The 20,612-nt window shown below is 58.1% G+C and overlaps 7 protein-coding genes across 7 annotated transcripts; 5 read left to right on the forward strand and 2 right to left on the reverse strand.

The window, feature by feature from the left end:
* Positions 1-773: 773 nt before the first annotated feature.
* On the forward strand, positions 774-1,815 carry GGS23DRAFT_523450 (uncharacterized protein). The gene is made up of 2 exons (XM_051514671.1): positions 774-1,400; positions 1,517-1,815. Exons 1-2 carry the CDS (start codon positions 929-931, stop codon positions 1,684-1,686), a joined length of 642 nt encoding a protein of 213 aa, XP_051372687.1. The 5' UTR covers positions 774-928; the 3' UTR covers positions 1,687-1,815.
* On the reverse strand, positions 1,255-5,871 carry GGS23DRAFT_566176 (uncharacterized protein). Its single transcript, XM_051516258.1, has 3 exons — positions 4,410-5,871; positions 3,183-4,339; positions 1,255-3,122 (listed from the first exon to the last, which is right to left on the reverse strand). The coding sequence occupies exons 1-3, from the start codon at positions 5,527-5,529 to the stop codon at positions 1,935-1,937; spliced, it is 3,465 nt and encodes a 1,154-aa protein (XP_051372688.1). The 5' UTR covers positions 5,530-5,871; the 3' UTR covers positions 1,255-1,934.
* A 2,228-nt stretch (positions 5,872-8,099) lies between these two features.
* GGS23DRAFT_604903 (uncharacterized protein) lies at positions 8,100-8,871 on the forward strand (the record flags this gene model as incomplete). Its single annotated transcript, XM_051519676.1, has 2 exons — positions 8,100-8,124; positions 8,270-8,871. 2 exons carry the CDS (start codon positions 8,100-8,102, stop codon positions 8,869-8,871), a joined length of 627 nt encoding a protein of 208 aa, XP_051372689.1.
* A 514-nt stretch (positions 8,872-9,385) lies between these two features.
* On the forward strand, positions 9,386-11,361 carry GGS23DRAFT_620875 (glutamate decarboxylase; the record flags this gene model as incomplete). Its single annotated transcript, XM_051521137.1, has 4 exons — positions 9,386-9,655; positions 9,760-10,050; positions 10,111-10,155; positions 10,222-11,361. The coding sequence occupies exons 1-4, from the start codon at positions 9,578-9,580 to the stop codon at positions 11,359-11,361; spliced, it is 1,554 nt and encodes a 517-aa protein (XP_051372690.1). The 5' UTR covers positions 9,386-9,577.
* A 5,041-nt stretch (positions 11,362-16,402) lies between these two features.
* Positions 16,403-17,128, forward strand: GGS23DRAFT_566199 (uncharacterized protein). Its single transcript, XM_051516259.1, has one exon. The coding sequence runs from the start codon at positions 16,474-16,476 to the stop codon at positions 16,696-16,698; it is 225 nt and encodes a 74-aa protein (XP_051372691.1). The 5' UTR covers positions 16,403-16,473; the 3' UTR covers positions 16,699-17,128.
* A 1,424-nt stretch (positions 17,129-18,552) lies between these two features.
* On the reverse strand, positions 18,553-19,516 carry GGS23DRAFT_523660 (uncharacterized protein). The gene has a single exon (XM_051514674.1). The coding sequence runs from the start codon at positions 19,312-19,314 to the stop codon at positions 18,604-18,606; it is 711 nt and encodes a 236-aa protein (XP_051372692.1). The 5' UTR covers positions 19,315-19,516; the 3' UTR covers positions 18,553-18,603.
* On the forward strand, positions 19,410-20,599 carry GGS23DRAFT_596465 (uncharacterized protein; the record flags this gene model as incomplete). Its single annotated transcript, XM_051518483.1, has 2 exons — positions 19,410-19,484; positions 19,553-20,599. The coding sequence occupies 2 exons, from the start codon at positions 19,410-19,412 to the stop codon at positions 20,597-20,599; spliced, it is 1,122 nt and encodes a 373-aa protein (XP_051372693.1).
* Between the last annotated feature and the right edge of the window lie 13 nt (positions 20,600-20,612).

Raw genomic sequence — 20,612 nt, forward strand, 5'->3', positions numbered from 1 at the left:
CGGCCTCCTGCAGCCCGGCAGTTGACGACGAGAGGGCCGGCTTCGCTTGCTCGCCGCGGTCGGGGGCGCTCCGCGAGCTCGCCGATACGGGTGCGGTCGCCGAGTTGATGGGTACGAGCGTCGTAGAAGACCCCGACGATGCGATGCGCCATCGCGGGCGCTGAGACGAATCAGGGAAGATGATCGCTTCGTCCCTGGGGCGCGTACCAGCACCAACCAGCCATTCCTCGTTGCAATCGAGCCACCCAGAGATACGTTCCTCGGGGTCCCGTCGCTAATGTTCGGGTCGCTGGCGGATAGAATAATAAATGACGAGCTGATCTAGCACGGAGTAATGCTAGAAAGACGGGGGGTGGCAGTTTTATCTGTGAGATAAGCATCTGCATCGCTGCATCCGTTGCGACGGGTGTCAGGCATTTACAAAGCAGTAATCGTAATTTTCAATTCTCTTTCCAGTCGTGTATGCTCCTTCTGCTGTCCCCTCTGCCGCCTCCTGACCGGCTCGCGGAAGGCATCCGGCCCGGGAGAAAACAAGCGCGTCTCGGGCCGTGCCGGCTGTAGGTGTGCGGGCCACACGGCCGGCAGCCCCGCGCCCTCCAACATCCGTCCCGCGACATTGCCGCATGTACCCGGCCGCGTCCTCTGGCCCCATCCTGTCCCGTCCCGAGTCTCGAATCCCCCCCCCGGCCCCCTCCGATCGGAGACCAGCCGCCAGCGGCCCAGACTGCGCCGACAAGTTCCCGAAGTGGGCGGAAGCGGGCAACGACAAAAAGGAGGGGCGGGCGGGACGGGACTGCGTACGGACTTGTGCCTGTATATACAAAAAGGGGGAGGGGGTGTTGCCTAGAAAGACGGGGACTCGGAGGGTGTGCGTGGAAGGAGATGGAGCGCGGGGAGCAAGGAAGGAGGAGGAAATACTAGTGGTAAGATGGTAGGTAGTACCATATATGTACCGCGTACACACACGCATATTCTCTGTGTTTCTCTAGCGTGGCGAAAGCGTCGTCACGTCGGTTGGGCATTGTACATGCGGGACCAGGGAGGGCGACAGGCAGGGGGGAAAAAGGAGGAGGGGCGGACGAGAAAAAGGGCAGCCTTTGATCGATGGAATGAATTGTTTTTTGGGTTAAGTACAAGATACATACAGCAATGCCCGAAAATTCAAGAGGACGTCCTAAGCTTCGTCCGGGATTTCTCCTCCCTCCCCCCCTTAACCGGTACAGTGCCAGAGTCCGATCCCTCATACCGTCGTCCGCCAGGGGGGGGGGGGGGGGGGGGGGGAGGCGCACGAAGAGAAGAGGGTGCTGGAGGGCGAGGAGGAGTAGGAGGAGTGCGTGAGCGTGTGGGATGGGGAGGGGGAGATAAAAAAAAAGCTTTTTTATGTACACATGGCAATATGGGTGAAAAGGGGCGGACGTCTCTGCGTCGAGTCTCCGTCACTCATTCCGTCGTCCGTCGCACGCCCTCTTCTCTTCTCGTCATCGTCCGCCCGTCCATCCATGCTGCTATATGCAAGTCGTGCCGAAAAGAAAGAGAAAAGAGAGAGAGAAAGAGAAAGAGATAGGTAGAGAGAGAGCCATCATAAGCATAAATAGCACCGATGACGCCGAGATTAGCCCCGGCGTTGCGCGTGGTTTCGTGGGCGTCCCCCGTCCCGACAAAAAAACGCCCGTATGCACTGTGTGATGTTGCTGTGCCTCATACAACCCGCTCTCTCCGCATTGCACCGGTCCACCCCACGTCTAGAGATTGTGCGCAAAACAAACCAATATACCATTGAATGAGGGGTATAAGCTACGGGGTGGTAAAATATTAATGAAAGGCCGCCTTGAGGAGTATGTTGCAGGTCGGCTAGAATGAAGCGAGGCAGACGCCCTCTCGGCGCGAGAGCGTGCGAGTCGAGAAAATGACCCTCGAATAGTCATGTTGTTACGCTAACGCTCCATGCTCTCCGGGCTCATCATGCCGGTGTCGTCTTTATCAGTTTGGCTATTGTTGCCTTGGCTCTGCATGCTCTCGACGCGTTCCATGGGCGGAGCGACGGCCAGAGATGCACCGTTGGTTGGGCCGGTCCCGTTGGGCAGAGGCGGGCCCTTGGCCTTCTTGGGGCCGCCTTTCTCGGGGCTGGTATTATTATTCGCGGCCTTGCTGGCCTCGGCAGCTTGAGCCTCGAGCTTCTTCTTTTTCTTGTTGATGGCATTCTGCTCCTTCGGGGGTCGCTTCTGCGGGGAAACGATCTTGCCGGTAGCGCCTAGCCGTGGCCTGGGGCGCCGCTGCTTGACGGGCAGGTCTTCGTCCTCGACCAATGGTGAGTCGCCGTTAGCGTGCAGTTTCGCGAGGAAGAAGTTCTTAACCAGACCGATCTGTTCCTGGATGTTCTCCTTCGTGACCGGCTCCGTCGGCGGGAGATCTTCGAATAAGACGGTGTCCGAGGGGCCCTGGGTCGGGTTCTGGACCTGGTACTGGCTGCGTACCCTAGACTGGAGGAGATGAAGAGGGACAGAGAGCATGCCGCCCATTTCGCCCGCGAGACCGAGTTCCTTGAAGCCAAAGAAATCCTCGCCGAGCTCTTCGGCAAAATCGCCTCCGATAAACTGTTCGCTGCCGTCATCGAACGCGGCGGCCCCGTCCTGGCCGACGTCACTAACGGCAGGGCGAAGAAGATCGCTCAGATGGGCCTTCATACGCTCGTGGATGCCGCCGAGCCTATGCCCGAGTCTCTCAACCTCGTCTTTGGCGTAGCCCTCGAGCGAGTCGATCGAGTAGCCGTTCTCGGCGAGGGTATGCAGTAGGGCTTCCTCATCGTTATAGCGAGGCTGGGCAGTCGCTCCGCGTCGAAGGTACTCCGGAGAAGGGTCCTTCATCTCGATCTCTTTATACGAATTGAAGGTCTGGATGAACTTCCCGAAATAATCGGCTGCGACGTCCGTGATCGTGTCCATTGCCGACGGCTGTAGCTCTTCGAAGCCAGCATGGTAAAAGATCTTCGCAACGGACCGCTGCAAGGCGGCCCTGCAAACTTCCGGCGCCATCACGATGTTGTCGCCGCACGTAACATGCGGTTCGACGTCGGCCTCGAGGAATGGCTCAGGATTATACTTCGGAAACTGATTCGTGTACACCTGGGCTTGTTAGCTTAAAAAAAAAAAAGGTTGCTCGCCTATGATGCTGCAGGACCATACCTGGGTTTGGAGTTGCATCTGCTTTATGACGCTAATTTTCGAGCAGATCTTTCTCGTCTCCTGCATCTGGCGGATATTGGCGTCGAACTTCTGTGTCAGGCTACTCTTGGGCGTGTTGAAATAGCCCAGTGGCAAGGTGCGCAGGTACTCTTCGTGCTGGTTGATGACTTGGCCTTCGCTATCCTCGATCCACTGGAACTTGGTTGGGATGTCCGGGATAATGGTCTGAGGCTCGTAGTAATCGGGTATTACCCGCTCCACGTCTTCTTCCATGCCTTCGGCCAGCGTCTCGACTGCCTTGGTCTGCTTAGTGTTAGGCTCCGACGAGTCTTGGGTGTGACCGCCCAGGCCAGCGGCTTCTGCCTGTTGGCGGGCACGCAAGTACCGACGCATACCAGCTTTAGTCCTTAGCAGGGCAGGCTCGTCAATATTCAACTTCTTGCCGCTAAAAAGCTGAAACCGTTCTTTGGCGACGAGGGCACGGTCTTTCTTGGTTACTTGCTTCCAGATCTTGTACTCGTCGTCTTCGAAGGCTTGTTGGGCGGCGTCGTTCAGGGCTTGTCCCAGGGCCATCCCGTTTAGCTCGGGACCGTCAATGTCCATGGCGTCTACGTTGCTACCCACGCCTGAGTGGCCGTTGAGCCCGCTCGGGGTCATGGAGCCGGCGATCGGCGGGGTTGCGAACCCGTTGCTCCCGTCGAGCTCCGAACCCTCTCGGTGGGCTTTCGCGAGCAGGCCGTTGAGTTGCAGAACCGGCTTATGGTCCCCGCCCGGGGTCCCTTCCTTCTGATCGGCATGGGCCTTCCTCGACTTCGTTCCCTTGGCCCCACCGGCGATCCGGCCGCGAGACGACATTATCGGCTCGTCATCCGAATCGTCGCCGCCATCGTCGTCGCCACCATTCTGCTTCCGCCTTTCCTCGGCTTCGACCTCGGCACGTGGGCGGATAGCAAGGTCCGGGATGAGGGGGATGAGTTTCTCGGCTTCCTTGCGCATCCCATTGGCCATCCGCCTGAACGGATGGTTCATGTCCTGGTTGTACCGGAGGCAGTTATCCCATATTAAATTAAGATCCGTGACGAAGTCAACCTTGGACTTGTACGTCAGCGACTTCAGCTTTTTCGTCATCGAGCCCAGATCCATAGGTTGTTTGATGACTGGGGGGCGGCATTAGTGGACACGTCCATTCTGATTCCCCGGGGGAGGGGGCGCGTGTCTATAGCTTACAGTTATGATAGTCGGGGGCTTCCTTCTTGTTCACCCTCTGGAGGAAAGGTGTTGAGTATTCGGTGTGAGCCTTCAGTTCGGTCAAAACCTTCTCCAGGGCCTCATAGAGCTCCTCCTGGTTGACGTTCTCCTCGCTGGCCCACTTGCTCCGATTCTTGCGGACCTCGTTCATCAGGGAGCGCAATTCGGCGTCCGACGCGCGCACCTGGTCGCGCTTCAAGTCTATGCGCGCTATGAGATGCTTGAGGGTTAAGCTCGACGCGCCTAAATTTGCGCTGCTGAGAGATCCGTGGTTTTCGCCGGGAGGGCCCCCGCTCGGATTGCTGGTATTATTCTTATCCATCTCGGCCTGCAATTGCTTTTCCGACTCCTCGAGCTGCTGCTGCTCCAGCATCGCAGTACGGTCATTCTCCAGGGTGTAAAATATAGTGTGAAAGCTGCGTTTAGCGGCCTCTTCGATGTCCTTCCGCGCCTCCTCGAGCTGTTTGCGCGCGTCGACGGAGTCGCTGGCATGCGCGTGGGATCCCATGGACCCCTGCGACGCATCCTCCTTCGCTCTGTCGAAGAGCTTGTCGGGTGACGGGGCCGACGCTATGGGCGAGCTTCCAGACTTGGAGGGGGACGGGAGGGCCTTGGAGGCGGCAACGGCAGCGGCCTTGGATTTCAGGGAAGCCACGTGGATGCTACCGTTTCTGTCCGCGGCCACGTCGTCCTCTTCGTCGTCCTCGTCATCGTCGTCATCGCCGTAGTCATCCTCGTCGATGACCCGCTTGACCCTCTTCGCGGGACGCTCCTCTATGGCGGAGTGGTCGGTGGTCGGGGGTGGGGCGCCGGAGGCGTCGAAGGGCCGTCTCCAGGATTCTATAACGTCCCTGTTAATGGAGCCATCATCGGCAAACATTTGCGCAATGCGGGCTTCACTCTGGCGATATAATTCGGCAAAGTGTGCCCGTGCGCGGTCTTCGTCTATATCAGATGCCTCAGGCACCGAGGCGGCGGAATTATCCATAACATCGTGGGATCTGGCAGGACCATCATCAGAATGGCGGAACGGCCGCTTGCCGACGACATGGTGTAGCGGCGGCGGCGGCCAAGAGTGCTGGCCGTTCATGATGGACATGATAGCCTTGCGGGCGTGTTAGAGTGATAGGCCGGTGGCGGTAGCCATGCGGGAGGAAATAGCGGTCGCGTCGAGGCGGGAATAGGGCGTCGGAGATCCCTATGTTGACACCGGGGCGACGGGCGACATCGAACGAGATGGCACGCGCGTTTTGAAGATAGAAGGAGAAGATTTGGACGTTGGTTTGATGGGCCGTGTTCAGGGCGATTTCGCGTATTTGGAAAGGGTGAGGTCTGGCGGAGTGAGGTTTTGGAGCGGATCCTGGCACTATGGCTGAGGACGTACTATCGTACCTGAGAGGTTCCCCCGATGTCAGAATCAATACCAGGTACCTGAGTACACGAATCTAATCATGGAAGTTAGGTTAGGTACTTGTATTATTAGATAACGTAGGTGTGCATGCATGTACCTGGCCTGCGTCCACATGTACATGTCGCGCCCATCTCTGACCTGCCGTCAATGCGACGTCTACATGCTCCCCTGGGTGCGCTACCTTTGCCCACATGCCCGGGTACACACACATGCCTACACACATGCCTACACATATTGTCTACTAACATCCTACCGCAAGGCCGGGTACGTCAGCGCACGCCGGAAACAAGGTCCAGATACGTGTACATCTACAGCATGTCTGAAGCACCTGACCTTGGGTACCTAACCTCGGATACCTCGCGTCGCCCAGAATAGAGGTCAAATGCGCGCGCAGCAAATATGTTAGGTACCTGAGGACTTCATCCCGTTGCGGGCGGAGTTCGGTTAATGCAGCACCGGAAACAGGCACAGGCACAGGAGGCATGCGGTAAAGCTTAGGTACCCGGTCAGGTACCTAACCTCCTAAGCAAGGTACATTACCTTAAAAACGCCCGAAGACATCCAGCCCTCATTCGGACAACCTTGGTCGTCAGGCACGTTAGGTACCTACATAAGAGCGCCTAGGTAGGTACCCAGCCTACTGGAGGTAGGCAGATACTTGCAAGTCATGATCCTATCCCGTCACGTACCTACATTATCTGATGATGTACCTGAGTGCCCCTTAATGAATCGCGATATTGACTTTCAGCCACTACCTGTATCTAAGCATCTATCCTCTGTACCTGTTAGCGATCAATCGACACACCTGCACTCGATACCCCTCATCAGGCCAGCAACTAACACGACCAGCTCTATTCCCTTCCGCTGCGCAACCCAGCTCACGCCCAGCTTACGTACTCTTGAAAATTGCGTGACGGCCGGTATCGTCCTTCTTAAGATCTGTACACATTGGCATGGACATCGTACCGCGTTCTTCTCGGCTCCGGCCAGGCTACCTACCCTAGGCAGGAGGCAGGTCTTAGCCGCTCTGACCGTGCCATTCGTAAACACCGACCGCTGAATAATGGAATTATTGTCGGCCAGGAGGAGGTGGACAGGCGGCTGATACTCACGTGACCTCACCTCCCACGCCCAGGTCCAACCGAAGGGTACCTACCTATATACCTATGCCCGTACAGTGTACCTGCCAAATGTAGGTACGTGGTCGGTACGGGCCTATATCTCCCACGTGTGCCTGGTTTAGGGCAGGTACAGATACCTTTACCCGTGATCCCGCCAGCAGGTACCTAAGGTAGGTTAGAGGTACCTACCCTAACCCAATGCACCGCGTGGTCCCATCATAGTCACAGCCACAAGACTAGAATACGAAGAGCATCCCATTCTATGAACACTCACCATCCGGCCACGGCAGCATCCGGCCTGATCGAGAGAGGTCGAGAACAATATACCGCACGATAGCCCTATCGAGGCTAACTAGGTAGGTACGGCATACGCCGCGTACTTGAGACGGGCAGGCCTGCAGTTGGCGTCGCTGCGTTCCTAACCCGACTGAGGAAAGGCGGGAAATGTGGCTAGTGGAGCCGGGGACGCCCATAGATACAGATAACCTACCTGTAGATATCTCCGCACACGACCAAGCGGTTGGCGGGCTGAGGCTGCAGACCAGAACCTATAGAGGTAGATACCCTACCCTACGGCGGCCAGGTCGGCAGCGGGGCGTTTCTCTGCTGTGCACAGCCCCACGGCTGGCTGGGGACACGCTCGATATAAGGTTGGATGCCCCCCCCCCGTACCCGATCCGTCCTGTAGGTACCTGTCCCGACCACCTATGGGGAGAGGGGCGCGGACTACCAGTACCGTCAGGAGACGTATGCATACATCCGGTACTCGGTCCTGGTGCCGAATTCGGTACGTATACTTCAGGCAGTACATCCTTACGTAGGCTGGGTACATCCCTCTCTGCCTCTTGGGGTCTGCCCGACGCTGAACGCTGAGCAGGAGAAAGGTGGAGCGCCCAGGTTTGTCAGGCCTGTGTGTTTTTGGTATGCGTGTGCGGAAATCCGAGTCGAGCTCACCCCGGCCTGTTCTTTTCTTCTCCCGCTCCGGCAACGCTTTTTCCTTGTCCAGCATCGCAACCGATTACCTACCTACCTACTTACCGACCTACCGGCCTACGCTCTCTCTCGTTCGGCCAACGACGGCGTCCGAAACCATGTCCATGCGAACCATCGCTGCCTAGACAACCCATCAACCCGAATATGCGCATCCGCTTGCCCTTCGCAGGTTCGTCCCCTCCCCAACATCCCACCTCGGACAAGTCCGAGAGCTACCCCGGGCCTGTCCTGCCGTAGCTTCCCGGCGCATATTGAGCGACATGTCGTGAGATCGCGGTTGCAGAGGGTTCTAACATTAACTCGCGAGCCTGCAGGCGTCTTTTTCCTGCTTTGCCTCATCGCAGGCTACGCAGGGCTCTCCTCCCTTCAGCTCGACACTATCGTAAACGATAAGGTCTTGCACCTCTTGACCTTCTTCCTCCTCACCGTTGCCTTCTACTGGATCATCGATACGAACCGCCGTCGCACCCTAAACCTGACCATTGTCGTATGCACCATATGTATGGGCGTCGGGTCCGAGTTCCTCCAGGGCTTCCTCCCCAACGGACGAGACTTTGATCCCTACGACATCGTCGCCAATGTGGTCGGCAGCTTAATAGCGTTGGGCTTGTGTTCCTGGTACCATCTGAGGATGCTCGAGAGGAAGCGGCAGCGCAGATACAACGCTGTACCCGGAGACGACGAGGACGATCTGGAACTAGGCGAGGGTGTCGAGCATCAAGAGGAAGGCGTCGTGTCGGCGGCCGGGGATGAGCGCGCGGCCACGCTCGAGGACGAAGTCGACAACTGGGACGAGAACGCGGTAGACGCCTGGGACGACGGCGAAGGTGACAGCAGTATAGGGAGCACCAATGGCAAGGCGCCCGAGCACAACGGAACCACCGACCTGCCCGATACCAAAAAGCGACTCGACTAGGAACGGTATGAGGATACGATATAAGATGACGGACAAATGATACCTTGAGATTTTCTTCTATCCAGGCGCAATGCAGGTTACAGAGTATGTGGGCACGAGCGAGCTATATGGTAGGGCGGTTCCGGAGATTCATGGCACAGTTACACATTGAAATCGGATTCATTCGCGATATTGCAGGTGTCGAACAGGGAAACGGGGGGGACGCCGTCGCGGAGAGTCGGCGGAAATGGTTGTTAACAGGTTGTGCTTCATGCGTGGCTCGCATGGTTTGCGTAGTGTCCCGAGAGGACAACAGTATCACAAGAGTTATCCCATCTGCCATCCTTTCATGTCTCCAGCCTTTTGCCGACGTTGGGGTTTCCTCGAGGCGTTCGCCAGGCGATCCCTCGCATTGCTCGCTTTGGTGGTGATCCAGCTGCGGCTCTCATAAAAATGACCGACCTATTTAAGCTGGGCGCTGGACATTCGAGAAGCACGCCATCGTCTCGATCGAATAACAGCTAAGGGAAAATGCAAGTCGGCTGAGTCTCGGCAATTTGTCTAGCAGGCCGCTGAGCGTCTCCTCCGCAAGGAAAGCTAAAAATCAGACTTGGCTCATGTACCAAGCATCCATAAACCCAGCCAGAAGAGGCAATTTCGAATACGTCGGGTAGAGGCACACTCGTTCGTATATTGCTTCCTACGGTGGCTACGACGAAATCTCAGAATGCCTGGTAGCGCCGAAACCGACGCGGAGTATGCCGCGGAAGAGGCCTCGTTAAACAGAGCAGAGGAGGTTGACGATGTAAGTTCTCCAGTCACGATAGTCTAACTTGTAGCCTTGCAGATACAAAATCTTTGACCGGCGCGACCTCGCCGCCAATATACTCGTTCCTAACGCGGCTCTAGTTATTAGATGCGGTGAAGTCCCTCATATTGCCGTACATCCGCGACGCGGACAATGCAGTATCAGACCGGGCTCACGGCTATATAGCTGCCGGCGCTCCAGGGGCCCCGACCCGGAATGTCCTCGTCGACTCTCATAAACCGGAGGGGCTGGTGGAAAAGTTGGCCTTCTCGATACCGGAGAAGGGAGCGGGTAAGGAGGGACTGCTCGAAATCGTCCAGTTGGTCCTCCGATACAGCGTGAATACTTGGGATCAGGGCTTCCTGGACAAGCTGTATTCAAGCGTTACTCCGGTTGGTTGTGTTCTAATACTTGCCCAATAGCTCAACGGCCTATGCTAATAGCACCCGTAGGTTGGCGTAGTATCTAACCTAGTCCTCACGGTGCTCAACACCAACGCAAGTTACCACCCCTTGCACCTCCGCCTCCGTCGGTTACTTCCCTCAGCCGCTAACACAACCCAGGTGCACGTCTACAAGACCTCGCCGGCGCTTACCGTCATCGAGAAGACGACCGCCCGCAAACTGGCCAACCTCTTCGGCTTCAACGGTCCCCGCGCGGGCGGCATCACCTGCCAGGGTGGCAGCTCCTCGAACCTGACCTCGCTCGTCGTCGCGCGGAACACGCTGTTCCCGGAAACCAAGACCGGCGGCAACGGCAGCTTCCGCTTCGCGCTCTTCACGAGCGAGCACGGGCACTACTCGGTCGAGAAGGCCGCGGTCGCGTGCGGCATGGGGTCGGACAGCGTGGTCGCGGTGGCGGTCGACGCGGCGGGGCGCATGGACCCGGCGGCGCTGCGGGCGGCGGTGGCGCGCGCGGCCGCCGACGGGCGCACGCCGCTGTACGTCAACGCGACGGCGGGCACGACGGTCTGGGGCTCGTACGACCCGATCGCGGCGATCGCGGACGTCGCCGACGCGCACGGGCTGTGGCTGCACGTCGACGCGTCGTGGGGCGGGCCGGCGGCGTTCTCGCCGGCGCTGCGGGCGCGTGGCCTGCTCGCCGGCGCCGAGCGCGCGCGCTCGCTCACCGTCAACCCTCACAAGATGCTCAACGTGCCCGTGACCTGCTCGTTCCTGCTGGCGCCCGACGTCGCCGTGCTGCACCGCGCGAACACGCTGCGCGCCGGGTACTTGTTCCACAGCGACGCCGGCGAGGAGGAGGAGGTCTGGGACCTCGCCGACCTGACGCTGCAGTGCGGCCGCCGCGGCGACAGCCTCAACCTCGCGCTCGCCTGGGCGTACTACGGCACGGCGGGGCTGGCGCGCCGCGTCGAGCGCGCCTTCGCGACCGCCGCGTACCTGGCCGCGCAGGTCGACGCGGACGAGGACCTCGCGCTGCTGTCGCCCCGCCCGCCGCCCTGCCTGCAGGTCTGCTTCTACTACGCGCCGGGCGGGGCGCTGCCGGCGGACGCGGCGGAGACGACGCGCCGCACGCGCGAGATAGCGGCGCGCCTCGTGTCCCGCGGCTTCATGGTCGACTACGCGCCCGCCCCCCGCGGCAGCCTGTTCCGCGTCGTCGTCAACTGCGAGACGCGCCGCTCGACGGTCGACGGCCTCCTGCGCGCGCTCCGCGAGGTCGGCCGCGAGGTCGTGCCCCAGTGAGCAGCCGCAGAGGCGGAGAGGGGAGGGGGGGGGGGGGGGTTAAGATATGTTAGGGTGCCTCGAGTAGGCCTAGGCGGGATGCGATCAACTCCTGCTGGTCCTGGAGAAGGAGAAAGGACTAATTGCCTACGGCCCATCTGGGGGACGCTCGATGCCGGCGAGGCGCATGCTTCGTCTATCTTGTGTTGTGTGTCCCCTTTACCCGATCGTTCTCCCTCCCCATTGGCCGCCAATGTCCATTCTCGCACATCTGCCGATGCGAGGTGTTCGAGGGAGCATCGACGTCTACTGCTGGTTATATTACATTGGTGTAGCATTGTACTTAGAGCACGGCTTCGTGAAGCGACGAGCGTATCCCTCTCTTCTCCATAGACCCCCTATACCATAAAGCTGTCTGTTATCTCCCGCGCACGCAAATCCCGCCTGCGATATACCTACTACGCTTAGGCACGGAGAGGTAGTATGGTGCTTGCTACCATCACGATTTATAGACTCCCAGGCTTCCTATCTAGTCCGCAGGGAGGAATCCCTCTTCTGCACAATACCTACCTACATATACTGGTCGTGATATCCTCGAATATCGCTCCCGCTCTAAATCTTTAATGTAAGTACTTTAGGCACCTTGTTGGCATTGTGACGCCGACCTCACCAGGGGAAGCAACATCACTACGAGAGACCAAGCCCCTATTCCTGAACTCGCCCCCCAGCTACGCCTCTCTTGCTTTTCTGCCTCTCCCTCCCCCATCCTACGAACCCGGCTCGGCTCAGCGCTCCGGCGATACCGCTGGCCGTAGTTCTCTCCGGAAGCCTACCGTCCCGCCACGCGAAAACCGCTCCTGAAACCACAGCGATTCCCTACCTATCTATCTGGTTTGCGCCGACAGACCCGCAGGCGTAGGCATCAGGCAGCTACACCCAGTCCCCCCCCCCCCCGCCATTGTGTCGCCGGACCGGAACGGGAGTCGGCTGTCCCCCCGGGGCCCGTCGCCGTCGACTCGCTATGCGGCCCGCCACCGAGCCAGAAGACAGCAATGCAAACGCGATGCACGCGGCCCCTATCCGCAATCGATCGCGAGACGCGTGCGTCCCTCCGTCGGCAAGGTCGCAGCACGCAGAGCACGGGACAGCGCCAGGAGCCCTCGGTGTCGTCACCAGAACCCGCATACCACGACCCTTCAATCGGTAGAGCGCGAGACTCTTAGTCTCAAGGTTGCGGGTAGGTCGGGCGTGCCCACCTCGAGCCGGAGCCGTCGCAATCCATTAACATAGCCTGCCCAGGTTCGACACTCGCATCAGGCTCAATTCCCGATGCCTCCCGGTGAACTGGGAGTCACAGTCTCCTCTTTTTTCCTTTTTTTTTCTTTTCTGCCGGGCATATATTTTCTCTTTGGGCTCTCCTTTGTTGTTGTTGTTCTATTTATCATTTCACCATCTACTTCCCGCCAATCCTCCCTTTCCCCGCCCCTCCCGCTTAAGGAGGCAATAGGTAGCGACGGCAGCAATAGATGCTGCGGTGCGGAGCCTGGAATTACCTAGGTATGTGCGGCAGATGATGCCCTCTTCCTCCGTCCCCTTTGAACGCAGCCCTACAAGGCGTGCTGCCTGCCATGCAGTCACCTGTCACCCGGCTTAGCTTTGCTAGCGATACCCGCCGCTACCAAGCACCAGGCCACCACTTCTTGAAGACCTTTGTCGGCTTATTCTAGTAGGGTCAATCGTGTGCCCCCGACACTTTCATATCTCGATATAAACATGGAAAAGCCGCCTCCACGTCTCTTTTTTTTTTTTTTTTTTTTTTAAAAAAGGGCCAGTCTTTATCCAGTTGCTTACGTTTTACGGAGGGTGAATTTTGTGCTAGCGACATCGTTGCGAGGCGTCCTGACGGGGTCGGTCTCCCTTCTCGGCTCTCTCGATGCCGAGAAACGGCCGAAGGCGTTCTCGACACGTAGTCAGATTTCTAAACTTGCCGAGCAAGACTTACCCGGAGCTCATTAGTTCGACAAAAAGCCTTAGGCTACGACATTTCGTGATGAAGCTCGGGCGTGGTGGGCGGCGAGCAATAATTTCCCCATCTAGTCCGTTAGCGAGCCTGTCTACGGGCACTGGGCAGCACCTAGAGACTGCGAAATCCCGAATCTTCCCCCCCCCTCCCCCCCCTTTCTCATCGCTCATAATTTGGCCGACGAAGATGCGGACTCTGACTCATGTCGACACGTAGATCACACGATTTCAAGGGCGTCACCTCGAGTCATTGCGTCGCAAATACTACGCGCGGACGCGTGCTTGACGGCTTTCGAGGCCGACTCTGGACGGGCAATGAGGAACAATGCTCGTATAAGTGGCTATCATGGGGTGAGCAGGAGGAGAGCAGGGGGGGCATCGCCTCAGTAGTGCGGGGTCCTAATTTGTGCTCTCTGCAGGTCAAGCTTGCAGCCCAACCTTCGAACTCGGACGGGAGAGCTGTAGCTAAGGTGTGCCGGTAGATCTCGGGGCATGTGTCCCCCGGATTTCCCAGATCCCCATCAAACTAGGAGCTAATAATAGCCTACGTGTCAGTTGGCAAACTCTTTAATACACTTGCCCCGAAGGAGATCATGAGCAGAGGTCTAGAACTTCTAGCCTCCGATAGCCGCACCTATTTTGACCCTCCTTACTACCGGGAACCAGGGAATAGGTAGGGATCGAGCAACGAGGGGGATTCCTGTAGTTACCTGCCTATGCTTGATCGGTGGGTTCTAGACACCCCTCCCATGCTACCCACAGTTGCTCCAGCAGAGGTAGTGTGACAGACATGTATGTAGCCTCCCTTAGGAGCGTTTCAATGCTTCGCGGCCGGGCAACATAACAGTAGATATCGAATCGATTCTTGCGTGGTCTAAGCACGCCAGCCAGCCTAAAAGGCATTCCAGCAGTAGTGCCGTAGAACCGGGAGTGGAGGCCAGGTTTCAACCACTGGACGTCGGCCTGTCGGTATCTGCTCTCGTCTACCATGCCCGGGTATGATTGGCGTGCCGGAGACTTGCTGTCGACATGTACGTGAACGGCTATGGGCCTGGGGTGGTCGTGTTGCTGCTCTAGGCGCGAATCTGAAGTTCCACTGTCGCGCAATAGGAGCTATGTGAGAAGGTGTCCGATCTAGAGTTACCTTACGACCTGTAGCTCGGATTCCCTACCCAACAGAGGCTGTGATGGGGTGTAGCATGTGAGCCAGATATGCCACTCGATAATACGCCCTAGCTGAGAATAGGTCGCTGTTCGTTATTCGTCTGTCAACGGGTTCCGACGCGGTTACTTACCTACAGAGGCGGTCAAGAGACTCATCATTGTTTATAGCCGGTACTAACTGGTAGACTGAGGGAATGTCGATAAAACTGGTAACGTGATTACTATCCAACACGGGCACCCTCGGCATATATTTGGCGTACTAGCATTTGAGCGAGGTTGAACAAAAGTCTCCGGAGGTCTCGCGAATAGTGGGCGTAGTCGTGTGGCTGCCTTGATCCCCACAATTCCATCGGTCCTTTTGTCCGGGGAACTCAATAGCCTCGAGACATAGATTTGTGATCAGTATTCGTATAAATCGGTAACAAAACAACGAGAAGAGGGGCTTTTCCCGATAGGCCATTACTTCTAATAAGAAATGTTGAGGAGTTGCGGGCTTCGCCTGGCCCGGCAAAGAACTCGGCCCTGGACGTCGACAAGCACCTAAAGGTGATAGGCCAGAATTACCGAGCCCGGGAATCTGGGAAGGCTAAATATAAAATACCCATCGGCAGAGACCACGCCAGAGTCCACCGACCAGCTCGCGATTAGAGACGTGGATTCAATAACGCGTCGGCGCAGGTCATGAATCTGCGTGGTTAGGTACGCACGACTGGAGCGAGCGGGAACAGTTTGCGAATTTACTCAGAGCACGCGAAATCGGAATCTGCTAGTGGTAAGGCTACACAGAGCGTTACTTACCGCTATACGTCTAGGGTAGTAGATTTGCCCGAAATACTCCCAAGCACATCAGCCCAGCTGAGACGAAGGGCATGTTCGATTTCGCCACGTAAGAGATTTTGCTTGCGGGGGCCTATCAGGTTTGGACCGGGTAAGAGAGACTACGGTGTCATTAGACACACAAGAGCCTACCGATGGGGAGCGGGTTCTTTTGGCGAGTCGACGGACCCAGAGGGCGCTCATACGCGACGAGAGCTCGTCGAAAGGACGGCACGCACAATAGCGGTAAGCGTCTGTTACCTACTGGGGGGGGCGAGGGGGATGCAGCCACCAATTAGTCGGAATTCTTGGCACTAGATGGGACGAAAGAAAAATCGCATGGTTTCTAAGATGGCATTTTGGGAGGACGAGGATAGAATCCCATCAGTCAGGTGCCGCGTCAGACAATGCTGGTAATATTGGGATGTGATCGACAGCCGGGAGAGGAGGGGAGGGAACCACCGCCTAGCCCGGTCCTATGGAGGGCGGGAAGAGGGGGCCGAGGCGCGGCCCAGTGCTACATAGCAGATACGATACAAATGTGCCCTTGGCGTCGGTCTCGTTTCCGGCCGGCGAAAATGAACTCATATTGAGGGGTAATCCACGTCAAAGGCGAGCAATGTAGAGGACGAAGAGGGAGGAGAGGTGAGAAGGGATGGAGAATGGGGTGTGGACGCGAACGTAATGGGGATTACTCAAAATCCCTGCTTCAACGAATCGAGGTTAGCCTGAACGCCGCATGTGGCTTGCGGGCAGTGTGGGTGGAGGCGGCCTTGGCAAGCCTCCCCAGCAAGACTCTCCTCGTCGCCACGCCTGAAAAAAAATTGTTAAGGCGTCAAGTACCGTCGGCGAAAGACCATCCGGCAACCAGGGGGAACGGATCTTTTGCTCCGCGAGGGCCATCGATAGGGGACGAGCTCAGAGGTTGCAGGCGTAAAAAAAACAAGAGCTACGAGGGAACTCCCAATGGGAACGAAGCAAAGAGATCTGGTAAGCGACCCAAAGGAACCCGTCTCCCTTCGCTTCCCTCCTCCTCCCCCCCCCCCCCCCCCCCGTTTCCGGCCCGTTTCGAGGCGCATCGATAGGGCTCCGCACTCGGATTCGGTGGCTTGATGTCACCCATCGGAAAATATGATGGCAATCGTCGGGGGCGCGCTCTGGACCCATCTTCCCTCGCTCCCTCCGGGCGTATGCATGTCTCAAAGGCACACGCAGGCCTGCTCCTGCTACCACGTAGGACGATGGACTTGCCTCCTCGAGGTCCCATTGGCTTTGGAAATCGTCGGGAACCCTGTCGGGAGGGCAGCGCAGAACGACGCGCGTAGACCGGCGAGGGGGAAAACGGGGGTGGGGTGAGGGTGAGGGTGAGGACCGAGTTTCTGCGCGGTCGTAAGGTGTCGACGTGGCAGACGGACCGGCGTCGTCCCGCTTCGTGGGTTGAGAAGAGGAGGGCGGTTATGCTCCGGAGGCGATGTGGAGGGAATTGCATTACAACCTGTGTAGCTAAGCTGGTGCGGTGAGCGGGCAGCTCGCCGAGAGGTATCTGGAGCTGCGTACGTTGCCCGGAAGATACCTATTATCTACCTAGGTACCTATAGAATTACCTATGTGTAGTGGGACGCTGGAGGGGGGGTATCCATGTGCCTACCTCCTAACCTGCCTCCTAACGTACGGACCTCGTCGCACCACGTACCTAGCAACTGCTTTGAGCACCTCCCGGGCGGGCATGTATCAGCGATGTACTGGAATATGCCGGGGTTTGACGTTGACGTTGAGTCGCAATTGCGTGTCCTCGTTCGCTGATGTTGTTACGAGGTCATATTTGCTTCCTTCTTTTGTCATCCACCTACGCGCGTCGTAGCCCGTGGCCTCGATTCCCGCTTTGCTTACCTACCTCCCGGTCGACCGCGGTCGACCGCAATAACTCGGCTCGTGATCGCACAGGTATTTTCGCCGAGTTTCTCTCGACTTCTGTTAACACCCCCCGTCCCATTGTGCTTGGATGTGGAGAGCCTGGCAAGCTCCGCCGACGCTGCCCGGCGTGGAGCGTGGGGGAGGTGCAGACTGCATATACCTGTCAGACCCATTCTCCAGACATAACGACAGCTTCCACGTAGCCGTCGTCTGTCTAACGGCTAAGGCAGAGTTGGCGGATTGCATGGTACTCGCTTACCCCCGCAACCCGCCCATCCCACGTAGTCTCTACCATACCTACCTACCTACTCTCCCATAGCTATGTATAGGTAGATTACGGGCATGGTCGCTCGCCGTCAGGTGCTATCTTGGTGCCATCTACAACACAGGCGTACAGGGACACGATTACCTGATACTCTTGTTACCCGCCCCGTGTGACCCGCCGCAAGGAAGCTCTGGGGATACGGAGCTGAGGAGGGACTGCGATGCCTCCTCCGGCTGTGCGTGTGTGTGGGAGACGATTCGGAAGATCTAGGCGCATTGGGACCTAGGCGCGCTCGCCTATCTCCTACTTGTTGGTGGATGGATGCCTTGGGTGCTTGTCTCCTAGCTGCCGGATGGAGGTGTCAGGCAGAGCTATCTCAAAGGCAAGGGAGTCGCAGAGATGCCCGCCTACGGGGTACCTCCTAGGTAAGGTAGGTGGGTAGGCGCATGAGGTACCTGAGATACGTACCCCGACGGGCCCACGTACCTAGCCAGGCCGGTAAGGTATCGGCAGGCCAGAAACGGGCCCGGACGGCTCGATGCAACGTACACAGGTACGTATGTAAAAGAGTGGGCACCTACAGGGTACGGCCCACTCGAGGCGCCGAACCCCTCTGGGAAGTACCTGGAGCTCTATCTCCCCGCTATCGCACGCTCCTACTGGTTCCCGGCGGGCGCCTCATCGAGATCGATCGCCATCTAGACACTCTCCCGCATTCAGGAATCCTTGATCGAACCCGTCAGGTCCCCGGTACACCCCGCCGCCGCCGCCCACGCCCTCGACGCCGCGTACACGGTACCCAGCCCTGCCGTGGCTCCCCGTAACCTCGCGATTCCGAATATGGGAATTCGTACTTTCTCGTATATAATGCGCCTGCCGTGGATAAGAAACGGCTGCGCGAGGAGTTGCACTCTCCGTCTCTCCACTACCAGCCTGTCCGCCATCTGCCTGGCTTCCTCCCTCTCTTTCTATCTCGCCTGCTCCCTACTGTCTTCATAACAGTCCCCCCCCTCCTCCCCCTCCTCTCCCTCCCCCTCCCCCCCTAAGTAATCTCCCCTGCATGACTCCCGCCGCCGAGACCATCACCATAACAACTGCTGCCACCACCACCACCTCCTTAACCACCGATACCCGCCTCCCCGGGATTCCCAGTGTTCTCGTCTTTGGCAACAACTGGAGCTACCATACCCATACCCACCGCCACCCCTTCCCTCTACTGCCGCTTGCAGGGCTACCGTCGGTGCTATCACGTCGACTTGGCCTTGCTGGCTTCTTTCTCCCCGCTGCTTAGCCGGTCGACAACATCCCCACCTATGTCGGAGGGCCCCTGCCAGCCCTAAAACCTGCTTACACCCACGCCAACTGTTTCCAGATAGTACCTGGGGTGGCTGGCTGATTATATAGACCGTCCAAGACGATCCTACTGATCGTGTCACGGCGCTTCCGGATAGCCTGGCAGCCGGTATTAAAGAGACCAACGCCACTACAAACACCTGGGCACAAATCGGAAGCAAACAACGGGACACAGCGCGTGCGAGGGATAGAGAGCCGACATTAAGTATATCTGCCATACGCGATCCGAGTCTCGTCAAGAGTCGCACTCTCCATCTCCCTAGTGTACCCTCCGTTTCCTCGCCACTGCTTTTCGGCTCTCGACCAGCACCAAATTCTGGGGAGCAGTTAGCCACTCCTGCCAGGACCCTCCGGCCCTGTCTCTCATTGATCAACGCGTTTCCCAACAACGACTGAGATAGCAGCCGAGCCCCTTCAGTATCGGCGTTCCGCAAGATCATATAAGTCCACGTCACACCGCATCCTCTCTACATCTTAGCTAGTTCACCAGCTACCCGACGGGACGGGGTATTGCTTGACCAAGCTTTTCACACCTATGCCGAAACGACACTCCGACGTATCCACCGCCATGCTGGCTATTGATCAGATCCCGCCTGCGAAGGTCCAAAAGGTAAGCGCGTTTCCTTTCTACGACGGCGCATATTAGCCCAAGCAGTCTTTTCTAACCTCGGGCTGCAGACAGAACGATCACACGAGGAAAACCAAGAAAGAGCCTATATCGCCGCGTCGAGGCGGGCGGACCGCAGCCTGGAGGCGAGGGTTCAGTCTGCCCGGCAGGCCTCCGAGATCCACCGCAGACGGACCGGTCGAGGTCTCAAAGTGAGTGAGGAGATCGTGCTGAAGGAAGAAATGTACGAGGAGGAAGAGGATGACCTGCCGCGCCAATATAAGTACCTCACCGCCCACCTGCAAACGGGCTCGTCCGACATGAACCATCGCGTAAACGCGTTCGTCACCACACAAACCGCTATGGCCGCCGTCGCTCGGTATAACGAAGTCAACCGGCTATTCAGCGAGTCCTTCCCGAGCGCAACGGCGTACCGACATCGGCCGGCAACTTCGCTGTACATGGCTCCCCTTGCGAACAACAACGGCGCATTCTCCCATAGGCTGTCGGCGTCAGACTCGAGTCCTACCTCTCCGCATAGCCGAGCCCAATCAGAACACTCCCATTTTGGCGGTAGAGACTCGGTTACCACAGTGAGTCCAGTGTCTAATCCCGCGACCGCCATGTCGTCGCCATCGGCGCCGACTCCTGGCTCCACCGGACCTGCCGACGTGCCCGAGCCCAAGCGCGATCCGTATCGAACACCCTCTTTCCAGGCCGGCGCCCTCGACCCGCAAATGGCGCCGCAGTCGGCGCTGTCGTCCGCCTTCACCTCGGAGCTACCCCGTGAGGTGAAGATGATGACCAACATCGGCATGAGTGACCCGATGGCGACGCAGATCATGGACGACAACGCGGTCAACCTGCAGATATTTGGATTGCTTGCCGGCGACTACTCTCTGCAGGGAGATACGATGGCGAACCAGGCCAGCTCGGGCAATCAACGCTTCTCCGCCTACGGGCTTCCGGGCCAGAGCATCGACATGATCTCCCCGCTGACCGATTCCCTGGGGCCGTTCGACATACCCGATGACGACTACGGCGGCCTAGGCACGCCGGGGGCCGGGATGACGGGCGATGCCTGGGAGAGCTTTGTCGACTTCGGCGCGGAGCACTAGCCTGGCTCCGTCT

This window comes from Durotheca rogersii, assembly GCF_024521655.1.
Source record: "Durotheca rogersii strain YMJ 92031201 chromosome Unknown GGS23scaffold_8, whole genome shotgun sequence".
In the NCBI taxonomy this organism is placed as follows: domain Eukaryota; kingdom Fungi; phylum Ascomycota; class Sordariomycetes; order Xylariales; family Xylariaceae; genus Durotheca; species Durotheca rogersii.